Here is a 16,926-nt window from a genome sequence, read left to right as displayed (position 1 = left end):
TGCCCTCATGGGATCCAAAAGGAGGAGAAACCCAACCGGCAGAGGACAGCAAGAGGAACTGGAGCTAGATGAAGGCAGGACTTTCTGAGGTCGAAGGAAGCAGCTTTAGGAGTATGGAATTAGCAGATACACACCATTATATAGAAAACAGATAAGCAACAAGGATTTACTGTATAGCACAAGGAACTATATTCAATATCTTGTAACAATATATAATGGAAAAGAATCTGAAAAAGAATATATATATATATATATATATATACTACTTAGCTGTACATCTGAAATGATCACAATATTGTAAATCAACTATAGCTCAGTTAAAATGGATCATTTTTTAAAAAGAAAACAGCCTTCCTCCCCAGCCTGACATTCTGTCATCCTCACGCCTGCCCTCGATTCCTGGAAACTCCGCTTTCCCACCCCTTGCAGGCTCTGATTTTACACCCAGTCTCTTTCTCATCCTATCTCCCATTCTCTCATGCTGACCCAAACTCCTCTCTCTCTGTAGCATCAGCAGGACTTTTCCTTCCCTGAGTCCCCCTGGGCTCCTCTGAGAGAAGAATGTCTCTCTTTACCTCCTCGCACCTCTATTCCCTTTAGTCTTCCTCCATTTCAGTCTCCAATCCCTATTTCCCTCTTTTTTTTTTTTTTTTTGGCCTCACTAGGTGGCACAAGGGATCTTAGTTCTCCCACCAGGGATCGAACCTGTGGCCCCTGCATTGGGAGCGCAGAGTCTTAGCCACTGAACCGCCAGGGAAATCCCTCTTTTCCCCTCTCTTGATGGGCCTTTGGCACTCAGTTTCCGTCTCTCGTGGCATCTGTCTCTAAGTCTGCGTCTTTCTGTCTCTCTTTTCTTGTTTCTCTTTCGGACTCTCCACTACTCTGGCTCTGTCTCTCTTTCCCTAGGTCTCTTCTGTCTCCCTGTCTTTCACCCATCTGGTTGCCTCTCTGTCTCTCTCTTGCATCTCTCCCCGCTACCCCATATCTCTGGGCGTCTCTCTTCCATCTCCGTGTTGATCCTGCCTGGGGTCAGCCCTCCAGCCTGGCTGTGTCTGGAAGCATCTCTAATTAGCGCGTGCCCATCAGAAAAAGGATGTGTTTCCCTAAACGCTAATTAGCCTCCTGCTCTCTGTCTCTTGAAACCACAGCTGGAAGCCTGGGCGGGGGCGTGGGGGGGTGGTGGTGCAGAGGGTGTCCCAGCCTGTGGAAGCCGTAGGGGTGGCGGGGGTGGGGGGTGGGGGTGGGGAGGAGAGAGCCTGTGGAAGCCCGCGGCCGCAGGCGGAAAGTTGATTGGAAGCTGTAGACTACAAGTAGGACTGGGACAAGCAGAAAGACAACTCCCTCCACGCCCTCTGCCTCTTGGGTGTGAGAGATGGGGCCTGGAATTGTGCCCTGGGCCCTCAACCCAAGTCAGAACAGAGAGAGAGATGGAAAGGTATGGAGAGTCTGTGACTGAAATATAACCCGAGTCAGAGAGCTGGATCCTGGGGACAGAGATCTAGAGATGGACACAAACTCCCCCGAGAGCGAGAGACGCAGAGACGTAAAGGGAGAGGTGAAGAAGCAGGGTGAGCACTGAGCAGCTGAGCTGGGAGGCCTAGCCGCAGAGGCTGGGAGGGGGAGAGGGAGGTGGCCGCGGCGGGGGCTCTGCTGGGGGGCGGGGAAGAGCGTGGGCGGCGGGAGGAGGGAGACAGACCGGCGTGCGGGGGCGGAAGGGAGCGGGCGGGAGCCGGGATGTGATGCTGCCTGCACACACACCGGGAGACTTGGGCATCTGCGCAAGGGGGTGGCCGGGTGTCTGAGCGTGAGAACAGTCCTGACTCTGTGTCCGTGACTTTGCGTGACTGTATGTGCCTGGAGCGCCTGTTGGCTGTGTCTGTATGTCTGCGTACGTACGTAGCCAGCTCCTCTCCGGAGACTCGGTCTCCCACATCCCAGCCCGTGTCTCTTCGTAGGCCCCCATATTCCTACTCCGACTTTCCCCAAAGTCTCGCCCACATTCCCCCTACCCAAGAGCTCCACTCCTTCCCCCTGCCCACCTCCTTTAGGGCACGCCCCATCTCCTTAGACCCCCGTCCCCTTCCGCTGTCCTCAGCCTTTGCCTTGTGTCCTAGCCATGAAATTAAAAGACGCTTGCTCCTCGGAAGAAAAGCTATGACAAAGCTACACAGCAGAGACATTACTTTGCCGACAAAGGTCTCTATAGTCAAAGCTATGGTTTTTCCAATAGTCAGGTACGGATGTGAGATTTGGACTATAAAGAAGGCGGAGCGCTGAAGTACTGATGCTTTTGAATTGTGGTGTTGGAGGAGATCAAACCAGTCAATCCAAAAGGAAATCAGTCCTGAATATTCATTGGAAGGACTGATGCTGAAGCTGAAACTCCAATACTCTGGCCACCTGATGCAAAGAGCCAACTCATTGGAAAAGATCCTGATGCTGGGAAAGATTGAGGGCAGGAGAAGAGGGTGACAGAGGATGAGATGGTTGGATGGCATCATCGACTCAATGGACACGAGTTTGAGCAAACTTCTGGAGATGGTGAAGGACAGGGAAGCCTGGCGAGCTGCAGTCCATGGGGTCGCAGAGTCGGACACGACTGAGCGACTGAACAACAACTACTCAGACCCCACCTGGGTCCTTGGGCCCTGCCCCTTCTCTGTCCCACAGCCTCGCCCTCCGTTTCCACAGACGCCTTCCCACATCGAAAGGGACCTCAGGGCACACTCCTCCGTCCTACCAGTTAAGCTCGCCACATCCTTCTCCCCAGGCCCCACCCGAATTCCTCTCCTCTCTCCTCACTTGGCCATTCTTCCTGGTGTCCCACTCGCTTCTTCCCAAACCAGCCCAGTTCGCGAAGGACCCGCCCACGTCTCGTCCCAACATCTTGACCACACTCCTCACTCCAGTCTCCTCCCTCCTCTCCTTCGTCCCGCCCCTTTTCTGGACCCTGTACCACCTCCCCGGGCCTCCCCATTTCCAGGGCTCCATCAAAGCTCCACCCCTTTCCAAGACTGTGTTAGTCACTCAGCTGTATCTGACTCTTTGCGACCCCATGGACTCTAGCTCTCCAGGCTCCTCTCTCCATGGGATTCTCCAGGCAAGAATACTGGAGTGGGTTGCCATTCCCTTCTCCAGCGGATCTTCCCGACTCAGGGATCGAACCCGGGTCTGCCGCATTGCGGGCAGATTCTTTACCATGAGCCACCAGGGAAGCCCCTTCCAAAACTACGCCTCTCCGAGATTCTCCCACTCGGAGGCCTCGGGCCCCCCCATCCCCCGTTCGGGCAACGCCCACTCTCGACCGCGCCCACTTCCAGGCCCCGCTCCCGTTCGGACCACGTCCCGCCCTGGCCCCGCCCCTCTCGCGGGCCCCTGTCGTCTCCCTGGTCCGGGGCCGGCGGGCTCGCGCTCTCACATGGTCTCGTCGTCGCCGAACTCGAGCTCGCCGCACGCGTCCTCGTAGTGCACGCCGCCGCCGCGCGCTGTGCCGTCCACCGTGCGGTAGGGGAGGCGCACGGTGCCGCGCGCTCCCGAGCTGCGCACGACGCGCACGTCTACTGTGCCCATGCACTCGCTCACGTGCAGCAGGCGGTCCTGGAAGGAGAAGATGCCCGCGTGGTCGTCGTCCAGGATGGTGACGGTGGCCAGCAGCGGCGACACCAGCCGCCCCTTGGGCCGCCCGCCGCCGTCGGGCTCGAACATGCCCTGCGCGTCGCCTACGCGCAGGTTCAGCAGCCGCACGAAGAAGTGCTCGTCCTCCTCGAAGATGTCGTCGTCGATGATGCCGATGCGCAGCTCCTTCTGCGTCTCTCCCGGCTTGAACACCAGCGTGCCCTCGCTGCGGTGGAGGAGCGGGGAGAGAGAAGGGTGAAGTCGTTCTCAGGGCTGTGGGCCGGGTTGGGGAGGTTGGAAGGGGTCAGGGTGGGCTTCCTGGAGGAGAGGGCAGCACCACTGGAAGAACTTACAAGTATAATGGTGGACAGACGTGAAACAAACAATACCGAGGGTGAACGAAGGTGGGCTTTTCCCGAGCAGGAGATGCAGAGGGAAAACAAGAACCATGGAGGGGTTCCCTCCTACCATGGAACTCCTCAGGAGTAGTGGCGGGGAGGGGCATTAAACAGGTGATGAAGGTGAGATCAAGGCAGGCTTCATGGGAGAAGATTTAGTGGGCAGGAGACCTGGCAGAGGGAACAGTACATGCAAAGTCTTAGGGTGGAGAGGGAGTTTGGAGTGTTTCACAGCCATGCTTCTTGAATCTCAGTGTCCTCAGGAATTCCCTGGGACATCTTGTGAAAATGCAGATTGTGGTTCAGTAGCTCCTGGGTTTCAAGGCTCTGCATTTCTACTTAGCGCCCAAGGGACCCGAATGATTCTGCAACGTGGACCATACTTGGAGTAACAGGGACATAGGGCCCACAATTGACATTGTCATACTTCCCATAAAAACCATTCTGTCCTCCCAGATATCCCCAGGAGAAAATCCACAGTCTTTAACATGGCATCATTCAACACACGCTTTCAGTGTGGGAACACGGGAACAGCCCCCTGGCAGAGCCATATCACAGTGGCACACATCTCGGGATTTAATTACAGTCCATTCACTCAACAGGATATGTATTGAGCATCTGCCGTGTGCTAGGCACTGTTCTTAGTGTTGGGGAAACAGCAGCAAAACCAGATCAGAGAAGAATCCTTGCCCTGGTGGAGCTTCTGTTCCAGGGCAGGAGATGAGTAATAAAACATATAAAGTCAGGTGGTGATGATGCTCTGTGGAGAAAATAAAGGAACAAGGGTAGAGAGTGCAGAGAAGGAGCTGTGTGAAAGTGGTCAGGGAAAGCTTGTCTGGGGGCGGGGGTGCCATCTGAGCAGAGACCCGAGGGAGGGAGCCACGTGGAGGAGATCTGGGGAAGACTGTTCCTTTAACGGGAACAGCCAGTGCAAATGTCCTGAGGCAGCAGTGGGCAGGAGTGCTTGAGGAAGATCAGGGACGCCAGTGTGGCCGCATCCAAGGGAGCAGGGAGGGAGAGGGTGGGAGATGGAGTGACCAAGGGAACAGGGGAAGGTGTCATGGGGCCTCGGTGAGCCATGGTGAAGACTTTGGCTTTTACTCCAGTGAGAGGAGAGCCATGGAGGCCTCCGAGGAGAGGAACTGGCTTGGGTTTAAAAGAGTGTCGGCTGTGTAAGTTTCTAAAGCACAAGCAAGATGCTCTGTAATGGGCTGGGGAAGGGAATGAGGCTGAGATGTTCATCAGGGTGAAACTTGGGCGGAACAGTGATGACTGGCGCATTAACGAATGCGAAAAATCTGTCATTTACCCCTCCTTCCCTCCGTGGGGGAGGTAGAGAGACCTCAGGGTTCTGGCAGGGGTAGAACTGGATGACAAGACCTGGATGGAGGGAATAAGAGCTCTCCGCGGTTGCAGCCCTCAGCGCAGAGGGCGCTGTCCATGGTGGGTAAGGCACCTAGCTGGGCGGGCCAACCTGCTCCAAGCTGCCTGTGCCAGCTGTGTGATCTCGGGGAGTTAGGACTCAGCAGCCCTCTGAGCCTTGATTTCCTTATCTGTAAAATGGCATTAATAACCCTGCCTTCCTCGTGGTAGTGTTATAAGGATTGAGTTAATACAGGGGAACTGGACATTGTCCGTAACGGGACACGCGGGCATCATGTGCCTCCTGGCATGATGCCCTGAGGACACTTGGATTTCTGCCAAAGTGCATCACCTGAGTCTAATCATGAGGAAATATTAGACAAAGCCACATTGGAGATTGTTCTAGTAAGTGGCCTATTGTTTTCCAAAGTATCAGAGAGGGACTTCCCTGGCGGTCCAGTAGTTAAGACTCGATGCTTCCAATGCAGGGGGCATGGGTTCGATCCCTGGTTGGGGAACTAAGATCCCACACGCCACATGGTGCAGCCAAAGGAAAAATGCAGACCAAGGTGTTGGCATCACCAAAGTCACGGAAAGACCGAGGGAGTGATCCAGATTGAAGAAGGCGAAAGAGACATGACAACCAAATATGCCAGGTGGTTTCTGGATCAGATGGGAAGAGAGGGAGGGAGTGAAAACACAGTTATAAGGGTGAGACAAGGACAACCGGGGACATGCAAGCATGGACTGTAGATTGGGTCATAATATTGACTCAATCTTAAACATCCTGAGTGTGATCAGTGTGTTAGGATGATGTGGGAGTATGTCATTATTCTTAGCAGATGCATGCTTCTGTTGATGGGTGAATGGTCATGCTGTCTGCACCTCACTCTAATAAAGTGCCACCATTATTATTATATTTTTTCAAAAACAAATTTATGGTTACCAAAGGGGAAAGGTGGGGGGGGAGGGATAAATTAGGAGTTTGGGATCAACGTAGACACACTACTATATATAAAAGAGATAATCAACAAGGACCTACTGTATAGCCCCAGGGAACTCAATATTCTGTAATCACTTACGTGGGGAAAGAATCTGAAAGAGAATGGATATATGGATATGTGTAACTGAATCACTTTGCTGTACAGCCACAACTAACACAACACTGTAAATCAACTATACTCCAATCTAAACTAAAAATTTAAAAAGTAAAGTAGCATCTCAAAAAATCTATTATTATATATTGAAGAGCATGAATGCCCACAGGACAAAATAGGCACAATTGGCTAATATCTGTGTGGAGGTTATATGAAGGTTCTCCAGACTATATATTTGCAGCCCTTCTGTAGGTGTGAAATTTTTCAAAATAAAAAGCTGGGGAGAAAAAGAACATGGGGATTTGAGAAACCAGGTATCAGAATCATAGAAGGCTAGGTTCACAGGACTCATATTCCAACACTGGATGCACAAAATCTGAGAAGATGAAAATCTTAGAACCATCAGATCAGAGACGGGCTGGGGTACAGATTAGAATACTAAAACGGGAATCCTGGAATCTTAAAACCTTAGAACCTTAGCATGTTAGGATTATAGAGGCTTAAATCTCAGAATCTTGGAAGAGCTGTGCCATTTGGGGGTCACAGAGGTCATTATTAATTTGGAGAAACTAAAACCCCACAGGACCACCCTAGCCTAGTGATGCCTGCGGGCAAATTAGAAAAAGGTTTCCCTCTTCAAGACACTCTTTCCATGAATCTGGAAACTGAAATCATAGACACAGAAATCTACAATGTCCACTATGTGAATAGCACTTTCTTAGACATGCTGCTCTTTTGCAGTGCACAACCTCAGCAACTGTACATGACAGCCCTACCTGTCCAGACTGATGCAGAAACTTACCCAAGGAACAGGGGGCAGGGCTAAGCTTGGGCTGGAACTTAGGTGTCCTCCCTCCCAGTCCTAGACCTAAGTTGCCTTTATAAGTGATGCCAGGCTTGTGAATATCAACTGGGTTGGGAGAGCAGAGACATATGGGAAGGTGTCAACTCTTCCTAGCTCTGGCTCCACCACTGAGCAGCATTTACTCCTTCACTCCAAACATCTCCTTTCTGAGGTCATTTGCAGGTGAGAAGGCAGCCTCTGATCCCAGCAAGTGATACCTGTACTCACTTCCTTTTGCAAAGGCTTGGGGTTTTGATGAGGGCAATGCAGACCAGAGGTGTGGGTAGGAGTGGAAGGATGAAGAGGCTGATTGAAACCAAGCCCTACATGGTGAATGCCTTTTCTTCAGTCAAAGAAGGCTGGAGATGTGGGATGAGGGGAAAGGATGGAGGGAGGAGGCCATGGGAGGCCAAAGGGGTCCCATGTTACTGGATGACAGAACAAAGATATGTGAACAATTCAGTTTCAACTTAGGAAGTGGAACCTATGAGAAGATCAGCCGTCAACACTCTCTCCTGTATCGTGCTGTATTTTTTCTTCACTCTTCTCACCTCTCCCTGATATTTTAATACATTGAATGTACACTTTCTAATGACCTGTCTTTCCCAAGAGAGTGTCAGCTGCATTAGAGCAGGCAGGGATTTCTACGTCTTTCATTTATTGCTGGTCTCCATTGTCCAGGTTCGTTTCTGGCACAGAAAAGACACATGGTACATGTTATTATTACAGGAAACCATGGGAGCTGGGCTGGATGAAGCACAAGCTGGAATCAAGATTGCCAGGAGAAATATCAATAACCTCAGATATGCAGATGACACCACCCTTATGGCAGAAAGTGAAGAAGAACTAAAGAGCCTCTTGATGAAAGTGAAAGAGGAGAGTGAAAAAGTTGGCTTAAAACTCAACATTCAGAAGACTAAGATCATGGCATCTGGTCCCATCACTTCATGGCAAATAGATGGGGAAACAATGAAAACAGTGACAGACTTTATTTTGGGGGGCTCGAAAATCACTGCAGATGATGACTGCAGCCATGAAATTAAAAGACGCTTACTCCTTGGAAGAAAAGTTATGACCAACCTAGTTCAGTTCAGTTCAGTTCAGTTGCTCAGTCGTGTCCGACTCTTTGCGACCCCATGAATCGCAGCACACAAGGCCTCCCTGTCCATCACCAACTCCCGGAGTTTACCCAAATCCATGTCCATCGAGTCGGTGGTGCCATCCAACCATCTCATCCTCTGTCATCCCCTTCTCCTCCTGCCCCCAATCCTTCCCAGCATCAGGGTCTTTTCCAGTGAGTCAGCTCTTAGCATGAGGTGGCCAAAGTATTGGAGTTTCAGCTTCAACATCAGTCCTTCCAATGAACACCCAGGACTGATCTCCTTTAGGATGGACTGGTTGGATCTCCTTGCAGTCCAAGGGACTCTCAAGAGTCTTCTCCAACACCACACTGCAAAAGCATCAATTCATCGGCGCTCAGCTTTCTTCACCGTCCAACTCTCACATCCATACATGACCACTGGAAAAACCATAGCCTTCACTAGACGGACCTTTGTTGGCAAAGTAATGTCTCTGCTTTTAAATATGCTATCTAAGTTGGTCATAACCTTCCTTCCAAGGAGCAAGCATCTTTTAATTTCATGGCTGCAATCACCATCAGCAGTGATTTTGGAGCCCCAAAAAATAAAGTCTGACACTGTTTCCACTGTTTCCCCATCTATTTGCCATGAAGTGATGGGACCAGATGCCATGATCTTAGTTTTCTGAACGTTGAGCTTTAAGCCAACTTTTTCACTCTCTTTCACTTTCATCAAGAGACTCTTTAGTTCTTCTTCACTTTCTGCCATAAGGGTGGTGTCATCTGCACATCTGAGGTTATTGATATTTCTCCTGGCAATCTTGATTCCAGCTTGTGTTTCTTCCAGCCCAGCGTTTCTCATGATGTACTCTGCATATAAGTTAAATAAGCAGGATGACCAACCTAGACAGCATATTAAAAAGCAGGGACATTACTTTGCCAACAAAGATCTGTCTAGTCAGAGCTATTGTTTTTCCAGTGGTCATGTATGGATGTGACAGTTGGACTATAAAGCAAGCTGAGCACCGAAGAATTGATGCTTTTGAACTGTGGTGTTGGAGAAGACTCTTGAGAATCTCCTAGATTGCAAGGAGATCCAACCAATCCATCCTAAAGGAAATCAGTCTTGAATATTCGTTGGAAGGACTGATGCTGAAGCTGAAACTCCAATACTTTGGCCACTTGATGTGAAGAACTGAGTCATTTGAAAAGACACTAGTGCTGGGAAGGCAGGAGGAGAAGGGGACGACAGAGGGTGAGATGGTTGGATGTCACCGACTCAATGGACATGAGTTTAAGTAAACTACAGGGGCTGGTGATGAACAGGGAGGCCTGGCTACAGTCCATGGGATCACAAAGAGTCAGACGTGATTGAGTGACTGAACTGAACTGAATGGGAGACTTGCACATCAGTTAACAAAACATACTGCAAACCTATAATTCTTGAAAGGGTGTGGTACAGACAGGTCTACCGCACAAATACAGAAAGAATTTTGTGGTCCCATGAGGACACAGAAGTTATCTACCTTATTTACTCTTCTCTGTTGATCCCTTGAAGAAAATCTGGATGTCAGATGGATAAACAACAAGGTCCTACTGTATAGCATAGGGGAGTACATTCAATGTCCTGTGATAACCGTAGTGGAAAAGCATATGAAAAAGAATATATATATGGATAACTGAGTCACTTTGCTATACAGCAGAAGTGAATGCAACATTGTAAATCAACATTTCAACAAAAAAAATTTTAAAAACCTCTGGTACCTAGTAGGTGCACAGTAGGAATTGCTGGATAAGGTCACAGTTCTGCTCAAAGAGGGGTGAGGAGAGAGACTGGCAATGAGACACAGGAGGGTTCAGAAGGTGGGTGGGTTTATGGTGGAACCAAAGACCCAGAGACAATGCGGACACCATCTCTCTCCTCTTTATCCCACTTTGTTTTCCCCCATAGCACTTGCCATCACCTGATGTTTTTGTATGTTTCATAGTTTATAACTTTATTGCAACTTGAGGATAGGGACCTTAGCCATCTTGTTCACCGAGGTATACCCCTGGCACAGGTAGTAGGTGATCGATAAACATTTTTAGGACTTCCCTGGTGATGCAGTGGGTCAGAATGTGCCTGCCAAGGCCAGGGACATGAGTTTCATCCCTGGTCCAAGAAGATTCCACACCCCCTGGAGCAACCAAGCCTGTGTACCACAACTACTGAGCCTTCGAACTACTTCAGCTACTGAAGCCTGAGTGCCTAGAGCCCATGCTTCAGAAGAAGAGAAGCCACCGCAATGAGAAGTCCGCGCACCACAACCAAGAGGAGCTCCTGCGAACCGCAACTAGAGAAAGTGCCTGCAAAAGCAACAAAGACCAAGAGCAGCAAAAAAAAAAAAAAAAACCTGATTAAAAAATATGTTTTTTACTTTAATAATGGCGTGGTGGGTTCTACCAGGTAATGAAACACATCATGGAGCAATAATAAGGAACACAGAGCAGCGTCAAGCCCAAGAAGGCCCAGATATATCCTGGACCTGGGAGCAGCAGCCCTCGCGCGGTCAGTGGACAGCCACGCTGTCTGTCTTGTCCAGCAGCCTGTGCCAAATGTCTAGAATAGTACCTGGTACAAAGTAGACTCCCAGGAATGAATGAATGAATGAATGAATGAATGAATCCAGCAAGTCTGCCCATGGCAAAGTAAGGATGGGCGCCAGACGCAGCCAGGAGATGGAGGGGCCTGGAGGCTGCTGGACGGCGGAGCCTGTGACCCGCGGACAGCTGGCCCTCCCTGCCCACCCGCCCCCAGGGGACCCACCTGTACTCGTAGTCCGAGCCGGCCTTGGCGGAGCCGTCCTCCGTGCGGTAGTCCACGTAGAAGGTGCTGTTGCCCTCGCCGCCCTGGCAGGTGACGGACAGCAGCACGGAGCCACAGTTCTCCAGGCAGTGGTAGAGGCTGGGCTCGAAGAAGATGCGGCTGGCGCCGTCGTCCTCGTCCTCCCCGGGGCCGTCGGCCAGGGTGGCCCTGCGCGAGGCGTCCACCGCGTGTCGCCGCAGCACGTTGCCCGCGCCGGTCATCAGCCGCGTGGCCTGGATGCGGTAGAAGGCGCGGCTCTTCTGCTGGTGGAGCAGCGCGTAGTAGTTGGCGATGCCCACTAGCTGCTCCAACTCCTTGTCCGGGTGCTTCTGCTTCAAGTCCTTGAGGATCTGAATGACCTCGCGGCGGCTGGCGTCCAGCTCGCGGGCCTCAGCGGGGCCCGGGCCCAGGCCGCCCACCTCGCCCGGCGCCTCGGCGCCCACGAACGTGCCGTCCAGCTCGATGCTCTTGGGGGGGTCGCCCTCGGCGCCGATGATGATGCCGCTGCGCGGGTCGGTGCGGTAGCGCTTGTACACGTACTTGTAGAAGAGCAGCCGCTTGTCGGCCATCCAGGCGAACACCACGCACACCGGGAAGAAGACGAGGGTCAGCAGCGCCTCCCACACCTGCGGGCGGCCGCGCGGGTCAGGACCGCCGCGCCGGCAGGGGGCGCGCTCGCGGCCCGCCCGCCGCCGCCCTCCCCAGCGCCGGGTCCCTGCCCCCAACCCGAGCTCCCTCTTCTGCATCTCTCCCCATCGGCCCTGCTGCTGTTTCTGCCTCCTCTCTCTGTCTGGCTCCGGTCTTTCTTCGTCGCTGCCTCTCCCCTTTTCTCTCTGTGTCTCTGTCTCTCCCCCCTCTGTCTCTCGCGCTCTCTGGCTCTTGTCTCTGCTTCTCTCTGCCTTTCCCCATCTTTCTGTCTAGGATGGGCCTTATCTCTTTTTCTCCCTGCCTCCAGCCCCATTCTCTATGTCAGCTGGCTTGTTGTTTGTTTGTTTAAGCTGTAAAGGTATTTGGTTATTTATAACTAATATTTATTTCTTTATTTGGCTGCACCGGGTCTAGTGCTATTTGGCTGCATGCGGGATCTAGTTCCCTGACTAGGGATCAAACCCAGGCCGCCTGCACTGAGGAGCTCGGCGTCTTAGCCACTGGACTGCCAGAGGAGTCCTTATGTCAGTTGGTTTTCTATCTTTCCTTCTCTGTTTCTTCCTTTCTGATGGCCCCTGTCTCCTTGTCTCCTTTGTCTTTTATATCTTTTTCAGATACCTACCTCTCTCTCCTATGAGATTCTTCTCAGTGCCCCCTGCCTTCTCTCTTTATGTCTTTATGTCTCTCCTTCCCTCACCCTTTTTGTCTCTCCCTTGGTCGCATCCATCCATCCATCCACCGTTTGTCACGCTAAGAACCACAGCCAGCTGCCCAAGTGCAACAAACACAGACGTTCTCAGCCACCACCAAGTCAGGGACACGCCCCACCCTGTGGTCCCAGCCCCTGTCCAGGGGCAGTGCTGGTCTCTCTCTCTCTGTCTTTTTTCTCCCACCTCATTTCCTCTCCGCCCCTCCTCACTCGAGATGCCTCCACTTCTCCAAACTCCACCCATCACCCAGGGTCTGCTCTCTGCTCATGTCCCCAGACTCCCCTATTCCTTTCCCCCAACTCCCCACCTCCCTCACCAGTGAATAGAGCCTTTGCCAGATTCTCCTTCCTTAGGATTTGTTTGGCTCTTAGGGATCGGACTCTGACTCTAAAAGAGGCACAAGTTTGGCTCGCCGTCTGACAGCCTCATAAAGCAAATTCTCGTGTTTACATGCTACCTCCCCAGAGAGACAGGGCAAGGCTGAGTTTAGATCCTGGTTCTAGAAGAGGGATGCCTGGCCCAGCCTCTTTGGTGTAAAATGAGGACATCCCAAGACTGAACGAGCTCATGCACCCCTAGCACTCAGCCTTGTCAGTTACTGATACATGGAAGGTACACAAAATGTGAAATTAATGTGATCGTTATTACTAGTGGGCTTCCCAGGTGACTTGGTGGTAAAGAATATGCCTGCCAATGCAGGAGACCTGGGTTCGATCCCTAGCTCAGGAAGATCCCCTGGAGGAGGCCATGGCAACCCACCCCAGTATTCTTGCCTGGAGAATCCCATGGACAAAGGAGCTGGCCGGCTACAATCCATAGGGTCACAAAGAATCAGACACGACTGAGCCCACACCCAGTAGTACTACTTTTATAATACTGTCACTATATTACTATTATCTTGAGCTCTTTGCACTCTGGGGCTCAGTCTGCCCATGGTCTGGCAGAAGGCACATACAGGAAACATCCACCAGTACCTGACAGTTCTCCTTGAAATATATTCATGTAAAGATGCATATGTTACCTTTCTCATTAAAGATAAGGAAGAAAAGATTAAAGAGCATTTACAAATCAGATGGCCCCAGAGGTATCTTTAAAATGAGCCTGCTAGAGAAAATATCTTTAAGCTCTCATTGTTCACAGCCCCTTGTCGCTGTGTTTACTGCTGGTTCAGAGAAAAAGCAGGACTTGGAAACAGTACAACCACACAAAGCCACCAGACAGGTTTGTGAAAAGAAACTGAATTTTCCACGCAAGCTGTAAAATGAACTCTTGCCTTGCGCTCATTGAACTGGCCAGTGACTGCGCTGTGGGTGATTCTCTCTTAATCAGAAGCGAGATCTCAGACACTTGAGATCTGCTTTCCTTCCTGCAGGTAAACAAAAGGTGATTCTAATAGAGTCACATCTGCCTTCAAGGGCACCCACTAGTGGTCCAGGAGCTAAGACTGCATTCCCGATGCAGGGGGGCCTGGGTTCAATTCCAGTTCAGGGAACTAGATCCCATATGCCACAACTAAGAGTTCGCATGCTGCAACTAAAGATCCTGAGTGCTGCAGTCAAATTAAATAATTTTAAAAAAGAGGACCTCGCTAAAATCAGAAATGAAAAAAGAAGACCTCATTTGAAGAAGAAGGGCTTCCCTGGTGGCTCTGTGGTAAAGAATCTGCCTGCCAGTGTAGGAGACGTGGGTTCGATCCCTGGTCCGGGAAGATCCCACATGCCTCAGAGTGACTAAGCCCGTGTACCCCAACTACTGAATCTGTGCTCTAGAGCCTATGCTCTGCAACAAGAGAAGCCACCGCATTGAGAACTCCACCCACTGAAACTAGAGAGTAGCCCCCATTTCTGTGCAATTAAAGAAAGCCCTCGCAGCAATGAAGACCCAGTGCAGCCAACACATAAAACTATTTAAAAGAAGAAGAACCAATGGTCTAGTCCAACCCCTTCTATAGTTCAGATGTGTAAACCGAGGCCCAGAGGGTATGGGCTTTGCCTGAGGTCACACAGCACTTCCGGAGAAAACCCTGAGCCAGACGCATCTTCTCCCTGCCCCCGTTCACAGCATCTAGGAGGGACTGGCATCATCTTGATCTCATGCCCATTCTTTCGGTTATTTTGTGAAAGCATTCCAGAAGTCTGGTCTCCATGTTACTCCAGAAGGGATCCTCCAGAACCACTTCTGCACCCTGACCTGTGGCATTTCACAGTCTACCCTTCACACTGCCAGCTCCTTCTCAGGAGAAACCTCCCCCCTCCCGATCCCACCTCCTCCCCACGGTGTCTAAAATCCATTTTACAGTTTTGGTGTAAATCCTTGTCACAGACCACCTGGACAACCCAAGTCAGGATAGCGTCCTTTTTAAAACAGTGCCTGAGAACTGTGTGAAGCCTCGTCTGTGCTTTTCACCTGGGCAGCCAGGAAACTCAGCATCACAGTCAGGAGTCAGTCACAGTAACTGTCTCCCTTCCTCCCTCATCCCTGTCTTCTGGTGCTCCACCTCCCTCTTTTCCTCACTGTGGTTCCTCATTCCTTCCTTCTGCCTAGATAACATCCGCAAAGAATTTTCATACCTCTAACTTTAGATCTTTCCTGGAAAGAAACTATAGCTGGCAAAACTTGACAGATACGTCGTAGATTATACACTTGTATAAAGGAATCCTGGGTAGCCTCAAATAAATTATGCATGTGAGTGAATTAAGCCAGGCCGATGAATAAATTATGCAAATGTAGGCAGCAATTGTGGGGCTGTGGGAAATAAATTAGGCGAACGTTTTAAAGGAGACTAAGCAATAGGCCCGTTAAGACACTGGATAAATGAGAGGCAAGTGATTATGTGAATGCGGGTGTAAATTATGCAGCTGTGGATCGAAATTTTTTCTCACTATTGGAATAAATTATGCAAAGTGGTCTTTGCAGTGGGCTGGGTTTATGCCTAGGTTGGACTGGGTATGGGTGTGAATTACAGTGAAGTGGTATAAATTATCTCAACATCAGAAATCAATTATTAATAATGAATGAACTATGCAAACCACGACTGCATATCTGGCAAATACAAAGCTAGATTACGCAGATGCAAAGTCCATGGGTAAACTATGCAAATTGCACCAAGTTACTCAAATCAATTAGCACTGTCAGAAAACCCAGGGCTGGATTCTGCAACTGTAAAATGAATTATGCAAATGGAGGATGTCTAATTGCAAAAGTGGGAATAAATTATGCAAAAGGCAGGGAGTATAGGAAAACACATGACCATACCTGGCAGGTACCTGATTAGACTGTTGTGTGCCTTACACGGATCACCAGGACTCGTGTTAGTACACATGGCACCCTTGTGAGAGTTCAAAGATGCCATTTCCGGATGGGCATATTGCAAAATGGCATCTGATTCTGCATGGATGAGCTCTTTCCAGAGCTTGCAGTGCCATCTAGACCTGGCTTGTGAGTACCCACTAGACTCTAGCCCCAATTTGCCCTCTCTAGCCCAATGCCTTTGTGCAGTACATGACCTGGACAACCATACCTGGCGGCCCTCTCAGATGCCAGCATGCATTTCTGCAAATACAGGCATTGACTCTCCAAGCCCAGGAGGCCACCCCTCTGGATTGTGCAGACATACATGCACCCAGGAGATGTCCGTGGGTCCTTTCTCACCTGGACCACACCCGGGGAAAAGACAGCCAGGATGAGATAAAGCCAGACGTAGGCGAAGATGCTCCAAGAGGCGGTGACAAAGAAGACCCTCAGGTGCTTGATCTTGCGGCTCTCGCCGGCCGGGATGACATAGATGCACACGGCAATGACTACAAACATGTTGAAGGCAGCGCTGCCCACGATGGTGCCCGGGCCCAGCTCGCCTGCCTGGAAGTTGTGGCCGCAGACCTCAATGACGGACAGCAGGATCTCCGGGGCCGAGGAGCCGAGGGCCATGAGGGTGAGGTTGGATACTGTCTCGTTCCAGATACGGACAGTGCCCACACTGGTCTCGCCATTGGCCTTGGTGATGGTGATCTCCTTCTCCTTGGACGTGATGACCTCGATGGAGGCCATGAAGCGGTCGGCAATGATGGACACGCCCAGGAACATGTAGACCATGGCCACAAAGTAGACCACAGCCCGCGCTGCTTTGTCCCCCAGCGACGGGTCATCGGGCTCCCAGACGGGCAGCAGCACCCCTGGCTGGCAGCGGTTGGAGCCCTGGCAGCCCCCCGTACTGCTGGCATCACTGTCATTGGCTGGGGGAGGTGGCAGGGAGGGGGTCGGGGTGGCCGCCCCTGAGCATGGGGGAGTCCCCAGGAGGAGTGCAAACCCCACCAAGGCCAGGGGAGCCAT

General features: G+C 51.1%; 1 protein-coding gene across 2 annotated transcripts in view; it reads right to left on the bottom strand.

Annotated features, from left to right (window-relative positions):
* Positions 1–16,926, bottom strand: part of SLC8A2 (solute carrier family 8 member A2) — a 36,481-nt gene extending 19,555 nt beyond the window's left edge. For both annotated transcript variants that reach the window (XM_081505819.1, XM_081505820.1), the window contains exons 1-3: positions 16,249–16,926; positions 11,201–11,865; positions 3,419–3,841 (exon numbers count right to left, since the gene is read on the bottom strand). In XM_081505819.1, the coding sequence (XP_081361945.1) occupies positions 3,419–3,841; positions 11,201–11,865; positions 16,249–16,926 (1,766 nt within the window). The remainder of the gene's footprint in view (positions 1–3,418; positions 3,842–11,200; positions 11,866–16,248) is intronic.

This window comes from Giraffa tippelskirchi, chromosome 7 (assembly GCF_054371585.1).
Source record: "Giraffa tippelskirchi isolate mGirTip1 chromosome 7, T2T-mGirTip1v1.2.pri, whole genome shotgun sequence".
Lineage (NCBI taxonomy): Eukaryota > Metazoa > Chordata > Mammalia > Artiodactyla > Giraffidae > Giraffa > Giraffa tippelskirchi.
Note: the sequence above shows the minus strand (reverse complement) of the source record. Positions and strands in the feature narration are given on the sequence as shown.